Raw genomic sequence first — 17,924 nt, forward strand, 5'->3', positions numbered from 1 at the left:
CCCAATTGGGGCAGGATGGCCAGGGTGAGGGGCCATAGGCAGTTAGTCGGCCGGCCCCACTCCCTGGTTGAACTCCCAATTGAACTCCCGGTCGAGGGGACAATTTGCATATTTTATTATATAGGATTTACCAAACTTGGTATTCTAATCTATAATAAGTTAGAAATCACAAATATGTCGGACTTGGGATTGAGTTTGCTTTTTGGGACACTTTGTTAGCACCAAAACTAAGAATGTTTACTAAATGCATATTGCTCACTAAAAAGGAGAAGGAAACACACACACATACACACACACAAGAACTGATGTGAGAAATCATTAGACTGGTGTTTTTTAGTAAAGGAGAAAGTCACCACATACACCTTAGCATATTGTGAGCATTATTATGTGAGCACAGTTCAATAATTGATTTCCATAATAAAACTCTGAGTCAAAAAGTAAGGATTTAATTATTTTCAATATTCTCTACTGAGGTAAAGTGATAAAGTATGTATTAAAAATGTTGTCCACTTAAAATGTTAAAAATAAAGAAAATTCATTGTCTGAAGGTTCCAAATAACTGAAAAACTTTTTCCTAAAAGTCATTCACTTACAGAATCCAAAATTTACCAGTGCTTATAGAATATACATTATTTTTCTTTCCAAAGGCTTTATTGGTGTGAGAGAAAAAATAGGTCAAATAGATATGTTAATTTGGGATTTGGACTAGGAAAGTGATACAAGATAAAAAGTAGAAAGATACCAGGGTTATCAATCCTCAGTGTCCATAAGATTCTTTTCAGTTTTCTCTTAGAAATTCCCAACTTATTTTCCGTTTTTTTAGACCTTCCTCTTTGTTTGCCTATACCATTATCCCATCATATTTATTTTTGCATGGATATTTTAACCTTTTAAACTCTATTTACATTAAGATCATGTTTAGTAAAATGAAGAAAACCACAACAAACACTATATTATAAACAAGAAAAGTAAGTTATGCTTCAAAAGAACATACAGACCAAGCAAAATACTGGGGGCCGGGGAGGCTGTGGATGATGAGTCGATAAAGAACTCCTTTTTTATCTGACTAGAAAAGCCACCAAAATTGTGTTGGAATTTACATTTGGAAGACCAAATTTCTGTACGCTCTCCTACAACAGAGAGAATGAACCTGTTTGACACAATTCCTTATGATTTATATAACATTTTACTTGTAAGCCTACATTCTATGAACTTATTTCTTTTTATTTATATTGTTTGTTTTAGATTTCACATCATTTGAAGCATAAATATAAATCTGTGTGTTTCAACACTCTCAATATTCAAGTACAATCAGTAAGTTATTAGGAAAGATTCAATAACAAATTGGAAATATGAGAGGTCACAGTCCACAAAGAAGCTGCCTAAGAAGGCATTTCACTTTAAAGCAATGGTAAAATAAAATGGGGAAAAAAGGGAAGGAAGAAAGAAGTTACCATGGGTGTGGGGGGAATGAGTTTGTACTTATAAAGTGAAATCTCATCAATTTGAAATATTATGCACTTTATATTATTTTTCTAAAGCAAATAAACATTTTTTCTCTCAAGTTCACTAAAGGCATTTCAAATAGGGAATTTTAAGCTATCAATAGGAAAAAAATTCTAGTTTATGATGGTTGATCTCAGCCAGTAAGTAATAGATATCCTGAATATCCCCACACCCCTAGAATTGGTGGCACAATTTCCTATTTGAAGATGAACACATCATTTAGTTTTTAAGAAATTTATTTCCCAAATAAGTTTGCTTATCAGGATATTTTTTATATTTATGGTCTTTGAAAGTTCCTCTGAGAGAAAAATAATTGAAAAAAGACATTCTTTCTCTTTCCCAAATTAACCTGATGATGACAAGGATGGGAAAGCTGCTAATATTTAAATCCCTAAGGTTTCACACCAGCAGGATTTGTAGCATGTCCAGACAAACATAAAAGGATCTATGCACTCAGTAAAATCTGTGACTAGTTCTGATAGATTTATCTCTTGCCTCCTCTCTATCACCTTCTCATTGCCTTCTCAAATGTTTGACAGCTCTGATTTTTTTTAAAAAAATATATTTTATTGATTTTTTACAGAGAGGAAGGGAGAGAGATAGAGAGTTAGAAACATCGATGAGAGAGAAACATCGATCAGCTGCCTCCTGCACATCTTCTACAGGGGACGTGCCCGCAACCCAGGTACATGCCCATGACCGGAATCGAACCTGGGACCTTTCAGTCCACAGGCTGACGCTCTATCCACTGAGCCAAACCGGTTTCGGCAACAGCTCTGATTTTTACAGATGAATATGATTGTGATAAAGAAACATTTCCTCCCATGTGATTTCTTGTCCTTTACTTGCTAACCGATTAAAATGCATACGTTTTAATTAAAAGACAGAGGAAATATCCATAAGAAAGTCTAGATTTTCCTAAAAAGACAAAAATACTCAAGTTATAAATGCCTAAAAATATTCCTTTTTTCTTGTTTTTAGATAAAAGAAAATATGCTAGATACATAATAGTCCCTCAGTAAATAGCTGTTTTACTGATAGGATTTTGTAGGGTTATATATCTATATTAGTTATAGGTTAAAGGCAGCATAAAGTCAACAACTAATTTTAGAGGTATTCGTTAGTTCGAAGAACTGGGATATTTAAAGATATGTTTAATGCAAATTATTTTTAGTTTCTTCAAGGTATTCATAGAAACAAATACATACTAAATAATTAGCTTGGTCTATTTTAAAATTAATATACCAGGGAAATGAAGCTCTTTATAAAGTTAGTGACTTCATACCCTGATAGTTTTTCTTATATTAAGCAATTATAACTTGTAATAAAAAGCTATAAATTCAAGAATGTGAGACCTCAATACTTACCCTGACTACACTGAAGTCCAGCTTAGTCTCCTGTGCACACTGTAATATTAGCTGAAAGCAATTTTTACTTTGATTTGTCATTCCATTTTCATAATAACGCTGTAAAATCCTTTGTTGTTCTACAGTAAATACAGAACGTAGATTCATCTAAAAATAAAAGAAGATACTCTGAAAATTGGAATAAAAACTGTGTATGTGTAGAATTTGCAAGTTTTTAAAAAACAATTTCAGTGCTTTGAAGCTGCAAGATATTTTAAAGTCAATTAATCCCCATTAGTGGGCAAAAATCTGTGTGCCAAAGGGAGACAGGTTCTCACTGAAAAATTATACATAATGGAAATACATTGAATTTGCTTAGAAAAAAACACCAACATTAAAGACAATAAAATGAAAGCCTTATCTGGATAGTGTCTTTCACTGAAATAAATATTTATGGCTAATAAAGCCAGAGATGGTGGTAGCCATACGTGGTCAATTATCAACAGGGACACTCACTGTTCTTTGTCAAGCAAGGCATCTGGTATATGTCGTATAGCCAGAAGCTGTGCTCTGGAACAAAAAAGTGTCTTCTTTTTCTTTCTTTCTGGGTAAAAGGGTTCTTTTTATATATTAAAACAAACCCCCTTTTTAAAGCTTAAAAATAAACAAGAAGTTTTACTGACTGTGAAAATTGCTTTAGGCGATACTAAAACAATTATTTTTAATAACTATATAGTATACAAACTAAGAATCAAAATCATGTACATTTTACTAAAAAAACCCATATAAAAACTATACACCTTTTAATTAAATTAATACCATCATAATTAGATAAGAGAAATTTATAAAACACTTTATTCTTCTCATCAATATGTAACACACTTAATATTAAGAGAAAACAACTTTGGTAATATCAGAAGTAAAAGGCAGGTCAAACTCTTTCTAAAAATGATAAATTCTTGTAGTGCATTTTGTATAAAATATTAATAATTAGATTAAGGCATTTTAGGTTCTTGTTAAAAGCTGTCACACTGAAATTATTGCTAAAAGTTGACAGTCAGAAAAAAAAAAAACCCTTCCCAAGGAAAGTGTCTCTCAAAATTACAAAAAACAGCAACAATAAAAATAACAACCCTATAAGCCAAACAAAATAGAAATCATTCTAGTATAATAGGTATGGAAAAAAGCCAAGTACACTGACATAAAAATTAACTTCCCTTTGTCTGAATATTTTAAATTACAAAGCCATCTCATAAATAAATTAAAGAGAGTCATATAGCAATCCTTTGCATTTATATACCCAACTTTCTTTCTTGCCCATACAAACATCTTCCTATCTAATGTCTAGAGACCTGATGAAAGAAAGTCAGATATTAGAGAGGGCCCCAGAAAGATGAGAGTAGAGTTTCTTCCTGGAACACTCAGAAACAAATAACTCCACTAATTTTCTGAAGGGTTACCCATGTAAAAGTATAAACCTTTTATCTGAAATCTGTCCAATTTTCAAAGATGTTGGGTCCAGAGGACAGCATCCATCAAAGCAATATCTACTATTATGACTGCCAGCTTTCAGAGCATGTTGTTTTTTGTTGAGACAAAAGATGGAAGTCAAATAAGCGAAAAGATTCATCTGGTGTGGATTTAGATGCAAAGAACTTTGGAATGAGTTCTGAGGAGGGGAATAAACTACAATTTACTGATTCATAATCAAGGCAAAGGGTCTGATCATTTTCTGCAGGGCTCTAATACCATAAAAAGCCTAGAGTGCAAGATATGGGGGATCTCCAGGTGTGATGATACCTGAACTAATAATATAGGAATGCTTTTCTATTGGCTGGCTAAAACTGCTACATTTACCCAAATGTGATATGAATCTTTAAAAGCACAGCAGGTCCTTTGTCACTAACAGCCAAATATAGGTAACCAGTACTAAACAGATTTCTGGAGTCAACAATTCTAACAATAGTGTAAACTTTTTAGTTTTCCCTTAAATTCAGTAGCAACATCAGGAAGTCCACTTCACTCAAAAGATCTACTATTTTTTCTTTCAAATTACAGCAAGTAGACAAACCCTTATAAGCAAGATAATTTATCATTACCTCCATCCACCCTAGTTATCTTGGTCTATTAAGTGGAACAATATTGAATGACTATACTACCAAAACTTTTAATCATTTTCACAAAAAATAAAAGAGTTGTAAAAACCTTCCATTTAAAAGTTGGGGTCATATATGTGGTAGATAAAATAATAATCCACTGGTTTCATAAAAATGGAGGTCCACTGGTTTGGGGTAGGGAAGGTAACTGAATTAAGGGATTAAATGATGAAATAAGTCATTTAGCTTTACCCCAAGATTTACTCTTTGCACTGCACCACCCACTCAGCACATGCCATCCCACAAGAATAAGACAACCTGTGACCTACTCTCAGCTCCACTATGGTATATTGGGTAAATAACTTAATTTCTATGAGCATCCATTTTCTAGTCTATAAAATATTAGATTATATGACTTATTTTACTTTCCAGTCTGGATTGGTCCAATCATTTGGAATATGCAAACTGATTTTTCTTAAATTGTAAAGTATGTTACAGTTGTAATGTATATTTACATTTTTAAGTATGACTAGGCCCTTTTGTTTATAATATTCAGGATGGGATTTGTTAGATTGCTCTAAGCTTTAAAATTTGATGTTTTAATGAGGACCTTTAGCCATTGAGAAAACATTAAATTATGCTCAGTATATTGTATTCAAACAAGGAGAACAATGAGTAACATATTTTAGATTTATTGCTTCAGAAGTACTTAAAAAATAGTTTCTAGGAAGGACTACCTCCTTCGAAGTTCCTGGTAGCTAAGGATATATTTTCACATGGGTATATATCAGATAAATTCCTATATAACATTATTGTCATACTTAAAATCTGCTCTAATAATGCCCTAATAATGTCTTCACTTGATCTTAGCCAAAAGGCCGAGAAGCGATAATAATGTCTTAACTGGTTAACTAATTGGAAAGTACCAAAATATTTTACTCATAAGTACTCATTCTTGGAAAATTTGATATTAAAATGGGGATTTCATAAAATTCAATTCAAATATTACACATTCTTTCCAACAATAAAAATTTGAAGTGTGTATAAGCCATTGTGTTTTTGTTACTGTTTTTAAAGAGTTAAGCCTAGGTTAATATAACACCTTGATTATCTTTATCTTGGCCAATATGTCTCTATTTACATTGTCCTTTTAATCCATTATTATTCATCTTTAAATTTACATACAGTAAATATCACTCTTTTGGTGTATAGTTTTATGAGTTAAGACAAATATATACAGTAGTCATGAAACCACTTCCACCATAAAAACACAAAACAATTCTATCACTCCAAAATAATTCCTTAATGCTGCTTCTTTATAATCAATCCCTCCAGCCACCCAGGCCCTGGCAACCACTAATCTGTTTCTATAATTTTAATTTTATATAATGCCATAATAATGGAGTTACACATATGTATTCTACTGAAACTAGCTTCTTTCATTGACCACAATGCATTTGATATTTACCTGTGTTGTATGTATCAGTACTTTTTTTAAAATTTCAGAGTAGTATTCCATTGTATGGATGTACCGTACCATGATTTATCCATTAATCCATCAATGGACATTTGGTCTTTTTCAAGTACTTGGCTATTATTAATAAAGCTGTTAAAAACATTTATATGGAGGTTTAGCTCTGCAAATAAGGTTTAATTTCTCTTGAGCAAATACTCTGGATTGTAATTGCTAAGACATATGGTAAGTATATACTTGACTTTATAAGAAACTGTTAAACTGTTTTAAAAAGTAGCTTGTGTTCAAAAGTACACAATATTTTTCTCCATAATATTCTATGAAGTATCTGTGTTTTTTTAATCTCCTCACCAGCATTTATCATATTTGTTTGAAATTAGCCATTCTAATATATGTATAATTGTATATTATTATTATGGTTTTAATTTGCATTTTCCTAGTGACTAATGATGTTGAGAATCTATTAATAAGCTTATTTGCAATCTATATGTCTTCTTTGTAGAAGTGTCCAAATATTTTGCAAATTTTTGAACTTGATTGTTTGCTTAGGTATTATTGAGTTGCTAGGGTTTATTACATATTCTGTGTACACGTCATCAGAAATATGACTTGCAAATATTTTCTCCCTGCTTTTGGTTTGTCGTCTTATATTATTAACAGTGTATTTCCCAAACAAGTTTTTTTCTTTTTTAATTCTTTATTGTTGAAAGTATTACATATGTCTCTTTTTTCCCTAATTGGTCTCTCCCAGCCCACTCCCACCTCCCAGCACAGGCCCTCATCCATCCCCCCATTGTCTGTGTCCATTGGTTATGCTTATATGCATGCATACAAGTCCTTTGGTTGATCTCTTACCCCCCCTTCCCACCCTCTTTTGCCTTCCATATGAGGTTTGATGGACTGTTCAATACTTCTATGTTTCTGGATCTATTTTTGTTCATCAGTTTATGTTGTTCATTATATTCCACAAATGAGTGAGATCATGTGATACTCATCTTTCTCTGACTTATTTCACTCAGCATAATGCTCTCTAGGTCCATCCATGCTGTTGCAAATGGTAAGGTTTCTTTCTTTTTCCCCCAAATATATTTTTATTGATTTCAGAGAGGAAGGGAGACGGAGAGAGAGATAGAAACATCGATGATGAGAGAGAATCATTGATTGGCTGTTCCCTGCATGCCCCCCACTGGAGATCGAGCCCACAACCTGGGCATATGCAATGACCGGAAATTGAACTGGTGCCCTCTTGCTTCCTGGGTCGATGCTCAACTGCTGAGCCACATTCAGCTGGGCAAGAGTTCTTTCCTTTTGCAGCAGCATGATATTCCATTGTGTAGATGTACCACAGCTTTGTAATCCACTCATCTGCTGATGGGCACTTAGGCTGTTTCCAAATCTTAGTTATTATAAATTGTGCTGCTATGATATTGATAAATCAAGTGTATTCTTTTTCTTTTTTAAATTTCACAACCAAAGTATCACAACCAAAAGGTCGTGGGGCGACCAGGCCGGCAGGGGTTTAGTGAGGGGCTACAAATGAATGAGTAGCAGGCTGCATGGGGCGACCAGGCTGGCAGGGGGGGCAGTGAGGGACAACCAGGCCAGCGGCAGGGGGGGAGGCAGTTGGGGGCAATCAGGCTGGCAGGCAGAGGCAGTTAGGGGTGATCAGTCTAGCAGGGGGGCAGTGAGGGATGATCAGGCTGGCAGGCAGAGGTGGTTAGGGGTGAGCAGGCTGGCAGGGGGGGGGCAGTTATGGGCGATCAGGCAGGCAGACAGGTGAGCGGTTAGGAGCCAGCAGTCCAGGATTGTGAGAGGGATGTCCGACTGCCAGTTTAGGTCCGATCCCCAGGATCAGGTCTAAACCAGCAGTCGGACATCCCCCGAGGGGTCCCTGATTGGAGAGGGTTCAGGCTGGGCTAAGGAGAACCTCCCGTGCATGACTTTTGTACACCAGGCCTCTAGTATGTATATAGGTTCTTTGGTTAACCTCCTCCTGTCTCCCTGCCAAGATTTTTCAGCCTATTCTATTCATCCATACCTCTGGTTCTATTTTGTTCATCAGTATATTATGCTCATTTGATTCCACATATAAGTAAGATCATGTGATATGTCTTTCACTGACTGGCTTGTTTCACTCAGCATAATACTTTCCAGGTTCAACCATGCTGTCACAAAGGGTGAGAAATTCTTCTTTTTACAGTTAGATAATATTCTATCTATTGTGTAAATGTACCACAGCTTTGTAATCCACTCACTCACTAATGGGCACTTGGGCTGTTTCCAGATCTTAGCTATTGTAAATAACATTGCTACGAACAGAGGGGTGCATATATTCTTTCTGATTGGTATTTTGGGTTCCTTAAGATATATTGCGAGAGTGGGATGGCTGGTTCAAATGGCAAATGAATTGTGGTTTTAGTGCCATATCTAATGTTTAATTCATGGTCACAAAAATTTTCTGTACCAATGAAGCCATCTGAGCCTGGAACTTTCTTTGTTGGAAAGTTTTAAACTAAAAATTATATATTTGTGTTATTCTGGTTATATCTGTTTCTTCTTGAGTAAGCTTTGGTAATTTGTGTTTTTCAAAGAATTAGTCAATTTTATCTAAGTCTCTGTATTTAAAGTGTAAAGTTTTTTATACTATTTTATTATTATTCTTTTGGCTATAGGGTCAGTTGAGATGCACCTTTTTCTTATTGAGGTTGGCAGTTTGTTTCTTCCCTATTATTTGTCTTGGTCAGTTTGGCCAAGGACTTATCACTTTATTTTTTTAAACATTTTTATTGATTTCAGAGAAGAAAGGAGAGGGAGAGAGAGAGATAGAAACATCAATGACGAGAGAGAATCATTGATTGACTGTCTCCTGCATGCCCCCGAACTGGAAATCAAGCCTGCAACCCAGGCATGTGCTCTTGACCAGAATCGAACACAGGACCCTTTGGTTCATAGGCTAAGGCTCTATCCATCGAGCTAAACCTGCTAGGGTGACTTTTATTGACCTTCTGAAATGGGTAGCTTTTGGTTTCATTGAATTTGGTCAGTTGTTTATCTGTCTTCATTTTCGTTGAATTTTGTCCTTATCTTTACTATTCTCTTCATGTTGCTAATTTGGCTTAAATTTTCTATTAGTTTTCTAGTTTTTTGTTTTTTTTTTTTTAAGATGAAAGCTTAGATTGTTGATCTTTGGTCTTCTGTTTTTAAATTTCATCAATTAATAATAAAAGTTTACGGCTAAGGATGGCTTTGGCGAATTTTGGTAGGCTGCAATTTTTAACAGACTTATCAAAGCAAAATTGATATACAAAGAGCTGTACATATTTAAAGGCCACAATTTGATGAGGTATGCAAAAACCAATGATACAATCATCATAATCAAAGTAATCAACATATCTAACACCACCCAGAGTTTCTTTGTATCCCATGGATTATCTATTTGTTCTGTGGTAAGAACACTTAACAGGAGATCTAACCTGTTAACAAATTTTGAAGTGTGCAAAACAATAGTGTTAACTTGTAGCTACTATGTTGTACAGAAGATCTCTAGTACTTATTCATTCAGCATAACTGAAACTGTATATCTATTGAATAACAACTCCCCATTTTCCTCACTCTCTATCTCCTGGTAACCACTATGGCTTTCTCTGTTTCTGTGAGTTTAACTATTTTGCAGCCCTCATACAAGTTGAATCGTGCACTATGTGTCCACTGACTTGCTTACTTCACTCAGAATAGTATCCTACAAATTGATGTCTGTTGTTTCAAATGGCATAATTTCCCTTTTGAAGGCCAAATAATATTCCACTGTATGTATATACATTTTCTTTGTTCGTCTGTAAATGGACATTTTGTTTCCATATTGTGCTTATTGTATATAGTGCTGCAATAAACATGATAGTGCAGATACTTCTGTATGATCCTGATTTCAATACTTTTAATATAATATCCAATAGTGGTATTGCTAGATCATACAGTAGTTCTATTTTTAATTTATCAACTATCTCCATACAGCTTTCCATAGTTCCTGAACATTTTTGCTTCCCCACCGACAATGTACAGGGGTTCCAATTTATCCACAACCTTGACAAAACCTGTTATATTTTGGCTTTTTAATAATAACTATCCAGACAGGTGTGAACACTATTCATAAAAAAATCAACTTAAAGTAAATTAAAGACTTAAACATAAGACCTGAAGCTAAAAACTTCTAGAAGGAAGCATAGGAAAAAAGAAACAAAACTTCTGGACATTTGTCTTGCCAATGATTCTTGAACATCACATCAAAAGTATAGGCAACAAAAGCAAAACTAGGTAAGTGAGACTACATAAATCTAAAAATCTTCTGCACAGCAAAAGAAACAATCAACAAAATTAAAAGGTAATTTATGAAATGGGAGAAAATATTTCAAGCCATATGTCTGATAAGGGATTAGTTTTTAAAGTATATCAAATATATAAGGAACTCCTACAACTCAATAGAGAAAAACAAAAACAAAAACATCTAGTTGCTTAATTAAAAAAAATGGTAAAAGGGCTTGAACATACTTTTCTGAAGAAAACATACAAATGCCCTAGAGATATATGAAAAGATGCTTAACACTATTAGTTAGCAGGGAAATACACATCAAAACTATGATGAGATAAGATGCATCTAAATTGTAATTCCAATTAAAATATTTTCTATTCTCCTTTGTTTATAGTTTAATTAAAATATTTAAGAATTTCCAAGATATCTTTGTTATCGATTTCATTTGGCTACAGTTAGAGAACATACTTTATATAACTCCAATTGTTTTAAAATTTGCAAAGTTTATGTTATGGACCAAAGTTTATGTTATGGTTTCTTTTAAAAACTGTTCTATACATATTTGAAAGGAACGCGTCTTCTACTGTACTAAAAATGTCCATTAATTCATGTTGGTTGATAATATTGTTCAGACCTTCTATATCTTTTTTTTGCTATTGTTATATTGTTAATCCTCACTCGAGGATAATTTTTATTGATTTTTAGAGAGAGTGGAAAGGAGAGGGAGATACAGAGAGAAATAGTGATGTGAGAGAGACACATCGATTGGCTGCCTCCTGCATGCTGCAACTGGTATGTGCCCTTGATAGGAATTGATCCCTGGACCCTTCAGTAGGCTGACACTATCCACTGAGCAAAACCAGCTAGGGCAGATCTTTTATATCGTTAATGATTTTATGATTGCTTTTTGGTTGTTGTTGTTGTTGTTGTTATTGTTAATCCTCATCCCAGGATATTTTTCCATTGATTTATAGGGAGAGTGGAAGAAAGAGGGAAAGGCAGAAACATCAATATGAGAGAAACATGGATTGGTTGCCTCCTGCATGAGCCCTGACCAGGGCCCTGGCGGAGGAGGAGCCTGAATCCAAGGTACATATCCTTGACTGGAATCAAACCCGGGATCCTTTAGTCCACAGGCCGATGCTCTATCCACTGAGCAAAACTGGCTAGGGCTGATTACTTATTTTAATAATTACTGAAAGAAAAATAATGAAGTCCCAAAGTATACTTATATACATGTCTATTTCTATTTAATTTTTCCTTTTTTATTGAATTTGTTGGGGTGACATTTGTTAAGAAAACTATGTAAGTTTCAGGTGTACAATTCTATAATACATCATCTGTATATTATATTTTGTGTTCAGCACCCCAAGTCAAGTCTCCTTCTAACACCATTTATCCTCCTTATATCCTCTTCAACCTCCTCTCCCCGACCCCTTTTTCCCTCTGGTAATAACCATATTATTGCCTGTGTTTATGATTTTTATAAAATTTTCCTTAATCCCTTCACCTTTTCCACCCAGTTCTGCAAGTTTCTTCCCCTCTGACAGCTGTCAATCTGTTCTCTGTCTATAAGTCAGTTTCTATTTTGTTTGTTAGTTTATTTTGTTCATTATCCACATATGAATTAAATCATATGGTACTTGTCTTTCTCTGACTGGCTTATTTCACTTAGCATAATTTCTGGGTCCATCCATGCTGTTACAAAAGGTAAGATTTTTTTTATGGTTTTAGTAGAATTGCAATGTATAAATGTACCACAGCTTTTTATCCACTCATCTACTAATGGGCACTTGAGCTGCTTTCAAATCTTGGCTATTGTAAATAACATTGCCATGAACATAGGCGTGCATGTCTTCCTTCAAAGTAGTGTTTCAGGTTCTTTGGATAAATTCCCAGAAATTGAAACACTGGGCCATAGGACAGTTCTATTTTTAAATATTTAAGGTACTCCATACTGCTTTTCACAGTGGCTGCACCAGTCTGCATTCCCACCAACAGTTCACGAGGGTTCCCTTTTCTCCACATCCTCACCAGCACTCGTTTGTTGATTTATTGATGAAAGCCATTGTAAAAGATGTGAGGTGATATTTCATTGTGTTTTTTTTAATCCTCACCAGAGGATATGTTTATTGATTTTAGAGAGAGTGGAAGGGAGAGAAACATCCATACCAGTATAAAAGAGAAATGTCAATGGGTTGCATCCCATATATACCAACCCACAACCTAGGTATGTGCCATAACCAGGAATCAAAACTGCAACCTTTTGGTGTATCGGACAACACAACAACCAACTGAGCCACTGGGCCAGTGTTCCAATTGTGGTTTTATTTGCATTTCTCTGATGATTAGTGATGTCGAGCATCTCTTCAAATGTCTATTGGCCAACTCTATGTCCTCTTTGTGTAAGTTACTATTCAGGTCCTTTGCCCATTTTTAAATTAATAGTGTTCCTTTTTTCATTGTTAAGTTTCATAAATTCCTTATATATTTTGGAGAATATATATAATATTGACAAGTATCCTCTTCCATTCAGTGGGTTGTCTTTTAATTTTGTTGATAGTTTACTTTCCTGTGCAAAAGTTTTTATTTGATATAGTCTCATTTGTTTATTTTTTCTTTTTATTCCCTTGCCAGAGGTAATATATCAGAAAAAATATTGCTACAAGAAATATCCAAGACTTTACTGCCTATGCTTTTCTTTAGGATTTTTATGGTTTTGAGTCTAACATTTAAGACTTTAATTTATTTTGAGTTTGTTTCTAGCTCTCTCTCTCTCTTTCTCTTTTTTTAAAAATGTCATTTTTAAAAAATGTTCTAAAGTATTACAAATTGTAGTACGTATGTCCCTTTTTGCCCCATTGACCTCCTCTTGGCCTCCCTTACCCACCCTACCCCCCCGCACATGCCCTCACCCCCTAGTGTCTTGTGTCTACTGGTTATGCTTATGTGCATGCATACAAGTCCTTTGGTTGATCTCTTACCACCCTCCCTTGCCTACCACTGTAGTTGGACAGTCTGTTCAATGCTTCTTTGCCTCTGTATCTATTTTTTTTCATCAGTTTATAATCGTTATATCGCACAAATGAGTGAGATCATGTGGTATTTATCTTTCACTGACTGGATTATTTCGCTTAGCATAATGCTCTCCAATTCCATCCATGCTGTTGAAAATGGTAAGAATTCCTCCTTTTTTATAGCAGCTTAGTATTCCATTGTGTAGATGTACCACAGTTTTCTAAGCCACTCATCTGCTGATGGGTACTTTGGCTTTTTCCAAATCTTAGCTATTGTAAATTGTGCTGCTATGAACATAATGGTATATATATCCTTTCTGATTGGTGTTCCTGGTTTCTTGGGATATATTCCTAGAAGGGGGATCACTGGGTCAAGTGGAAGTTCAATTTTTAGGTTTTTGAGGAAACTCCATACTGTCTTCCATAGTGGCTGCACCAGTCTGCATTCCCACCAGCAGTGCACGAGTGTTCCCTTTTCTCTGCATCCTCTCCAGCACTTGTCGTTTGTTGATTTGTTGATGATAGTCATTCTGACAGGTGTGAGATGGTACCTCATTGTTGTTTTGATTTGCATCTCTTGGATGATTAATGACTTTGAGCATGTTTTCATATGTCTCTTGGCCTTTTGTATGTCCTCTTTCAAAAAATGTCTATTTAGATCCTTTGCCCATTTTTTTATTGGATTGTTTATCTTCCTTTTGTTAAGTTGTATGAGTTCCCTATAAATTTTGGAGCTTAAGCCCTTATCAGAGATAACATTGGCAAATATTTTTTTCTCATGTGGTGGGCTTTCTTATTGTTTTGTTGATGGTTTCTTTTGCTGTGCAGAAGCTTTTTATTTTGATGTAGTCCCATTTGTTTATTCTCTCCTTAGTTTCCATTGTCCAATATCAGTAAAGATATTGCTACAAAAAATGTCTGCTAGTTTGCTGCCTATGGCTTCTTCTAAGATTTTTATGGTTTCCCATCTTACATTTAATAAATAGAAAAACCCCAAAGACTCCATCAAAAAACTACAGGCCTTAATAAATGAATTCGGCAATGTAGCAGGATACAAAATTAACACCCAGCAGTCTATGGTTTTTCTATACACCAATAATGAACTCATAAAAAGAGAAACTAAAAAAACAAAACAAAAACAGTCCCACTTATCATTGCAACAAAAAATTAAGATACCTAGGAATAAATTTAACCGAGGAGATAAAGGACCTGTACTCAGAAAATTTCAGGACGCTGAGAAAAGAGATAGAGGAAGACATAAACAAATGGAAGAATATACCCTGTTCATTGGTTGGTAGAATCAACATCATTAAAATGTCCATACTACCCAAAAAATTTTACAGATTCAATGCAATCCCCATTAAAATACCAATTAAAATACCAATGCCATACTTCAAAGACCTAGAACAAACTCTCCAAAAATTCATCTGGAATAAAAAAAGATCCTGAATAGCTGCAGCAATCTTGAGGAAGAAGAACAATGTTGGAGGGTTCACAATACCAGATATCAAACTATACTACAAAGCCACTGTGGCACAAGAACACATATAGACCAGTGGAACAGAACAGAGAACCCAGAAATCAACACTAGCCATTATGCTCCATTAATATTTGACAAAGGAGGCAAGAGCATATAATGGAAACAAGACAGTCTTTTCAATAAATGGTGTTGGGAAAATTGAACAGATACATGCAAAAAAATGATACTAGACCACCAACTTACACCATACACAAAAATAAACTCAAAATGGATAAAGGACATAAATGTTTCTATTTTTAATTTTATCAGTTTTGCCTTGTGTATTTTAAAGATCTGTTGTTAGAGGAACATACACAATTAGATTGTTACATCCTTTTGGTGCTCTGACCCTTTATTCATTATGGTATAACCCTCTCTATTCCTTGTACGATCCTTTGTTCTATATTCTAATTTGTCTGAAACTAATATATATACTTCCATTTTGAATACTCGGTCATAGTATATAATTTTCTAACATTTTTGCTTTAAAATTATGTGTTTATATATAAAAATACACATCCAGTGTATGAAATTCATACACAGGTAGGATCCCTAAGCCTGGCCAGCGATCAGGGCAGATGGGGGCCTTCCAGATGCCAGCTGGCACCTTCCTTCCAGCTGCTGGCCTGGGCCTCTCTTCGTTCTGCTCCACCCCTTGGTGGTCAGCGCACATCATAGCGAGCGATCGAACTCCTGGTCTCCCGGTCGAACTCTTGTGGGGACAATTTGCATAATATATGTATATGTATATGTATATGTATATGTATATGTATATGTATATCTATATCTATATCTATATCTATATCTATATCTATATATATATATATAGATATATATATATAATGAGTTCCTTATATACAGAATATAGTTGGGTTTTAAAATTTTAATATTACAATACCTCTTTCAATTTATGTATCTAGACCACTTTCTTTTAATGTAATTACTAGTAATCCTGGATTTAGGCATACCATTTTATTAGTTGTTTTCTGTTTGTCTTTCTAAGCTTTTGTTCTGTTTTTCCTTTTCCATATTCATTTGGATTATTTGAATAGTTTTAGAATGTTTTAATTCATTAGCTTTTGGACTACATTTCTTTGCGTTTTTGAAATGGTTGCTTAATTTATGTATTGTACTTCTAGTTCATTGTAGCCATTCTATCAAATTTTATGTCCCCACGATAGACACAGAGACAAGAAATTCCTTAATTTCATCTCACTACACTATAAGCTTCTGGGGGACAGTGAACAAAATTTCACCTTTTTAATTTTCCATCTTCGAGAACAATGTCTGGGATATAGAGTTGCAAAGTTTTACCTCCACTTCTATTTCCTGAAAAAGTTAGCATATATTTTATATTATTTCTTCCTTGTTTTATAGAATTCAATAGTTTAGTAATTTGGGCTTGGAGATTTTTTCAAAGGAAGGGTTTTAATTGCAAATTCAATTTCATTAACAGATATAAAGCGCTCAGTTCTTGTTATTTATTCTCAAAGAAGCATTGGTAATTCTGTCTTTCAAATAATATGTCCATTTCTTTTAGTTTGTTTAATTTGTAGGTATAAATTTAATAGACTATAAATATATTTTTAATGTCTGTTTAGTCTGTGGCGATGCTTTCTCCCTCATTACTGATAATGGTAATTTGTGTCACCTCTCTTTTCTGTTGTAAAGTCTTTTCTTAAAAATCTAGCTTTTGGTTTCATTGCATTTATTTATTATTTCTGTATTCTGTTTCATTTACTTCTGTTCTTATTTTCTCATTTTGCTTGTTTTTGTTTTAATTTTACATTAAGTTTATTGGGGTGACATTGGTTAATAAAATTATATAGGTTTTAGGTGTACAATTATACAATACATTGTCTGCATATTGTATTTTGTGTTCACTCACAATATAAAGTCAGGTTTCCTCCCATCATCATTTTATCTCCCTTTACCCTCTTCTATCTCTCCCCACCTCCCTTTCCCTCTGGTAATCACCAAAGTGTTGTCTGCGTCTACATGAGTTTTATTGTTATTTTTATTTTTTTGGTTTTAATTTACTCTTCCAGTAATAGTTCATTTTGGTGAAGCTCAAATAATAAATTTTCAAACTTTCTCTTTTTCTAAGATGTCTTTAATGCTCTAAATTAACTTGTATGCACTGATTTAACTGCATTCCACATATTTTGATTTGTTGCAAATTCATTTTCACGGAGTACAAAGTGCTTCTTAATTTCCCTTGGGGCTCTCCTCTGACCAATTGGTTACTTACAAGTATGTTATTTAGTTTCTAATTATCCTGAGATATCCCAGGTATCTTTATTTTATTGATTTTTAGTTTAATCCCTGTTATGTCAGGGGACATCCCTGATGTGATTTCAATTTTTAAACTTTCAATAGTTTGTTTTATGACCCCAAACATAGCTCATGTTGATCAATTATATGTACATGAATAATGTGCACCTTACTCCTTTTGAGTGGAGTGTACTAGTCAATTAGGTTGAGTATGTTGAGAGTATTGTTCAAGTCTTAAACAGTTATTGATTTTCTCTCTACTTGTTCTAGTAATTACTGAGAGAAGATGTTAAAATCTCTGAATATAATTTTATAATTAGTCTGTTTCTGATTTCTGTTTTATCAGTTTTTTGCTTTAAATATTTTAGAGCTCTGTTATAGGTTCC

At 34.1% G+C, this 17,924-nt stretch overlaps 1 protein-coding gene across 1 annotated transcript in view; it reads right to left on the reverse strand.

Moving 5' to 3' along the window:
* Positions 1 to 17,924, reverse strand: part of HDX (highly divergent homeobox) — a 145,022-nt gene that overhangs the window by 106,735 nt on the left and 20,363 nt on the right. Inside the window, exon 2 of the mRNA XM_036305208.1 lies at positions 2,874 to 3,020. Within this exon, the coding sequence (XP_036161101.1) occupies positions 2,874 to 3,020 (147 nt within the window). The remainder of the gene's footprint in view (positions 1 to 2,873; positions 3,021 to 17,924) is intronic.

The sequence above is a fragment of the Myotis myotis genome, unplaced genomic scaffold, assembly GCF_014108235.1.
Source record: "Myotis myotis isolate mMyoMyo1 unplaced genomic scaffold, mMyoMyo1.p scaffold_m19_p_4, whole genome shotgun sequence".
Classification (NCBI taxonomy): domain Eukaryota; kingdom Metazoa; phylum Chordata; class Mammalia; order Chiroptera; family Vespertilionidae; genus Myotis; species Myotis myotis.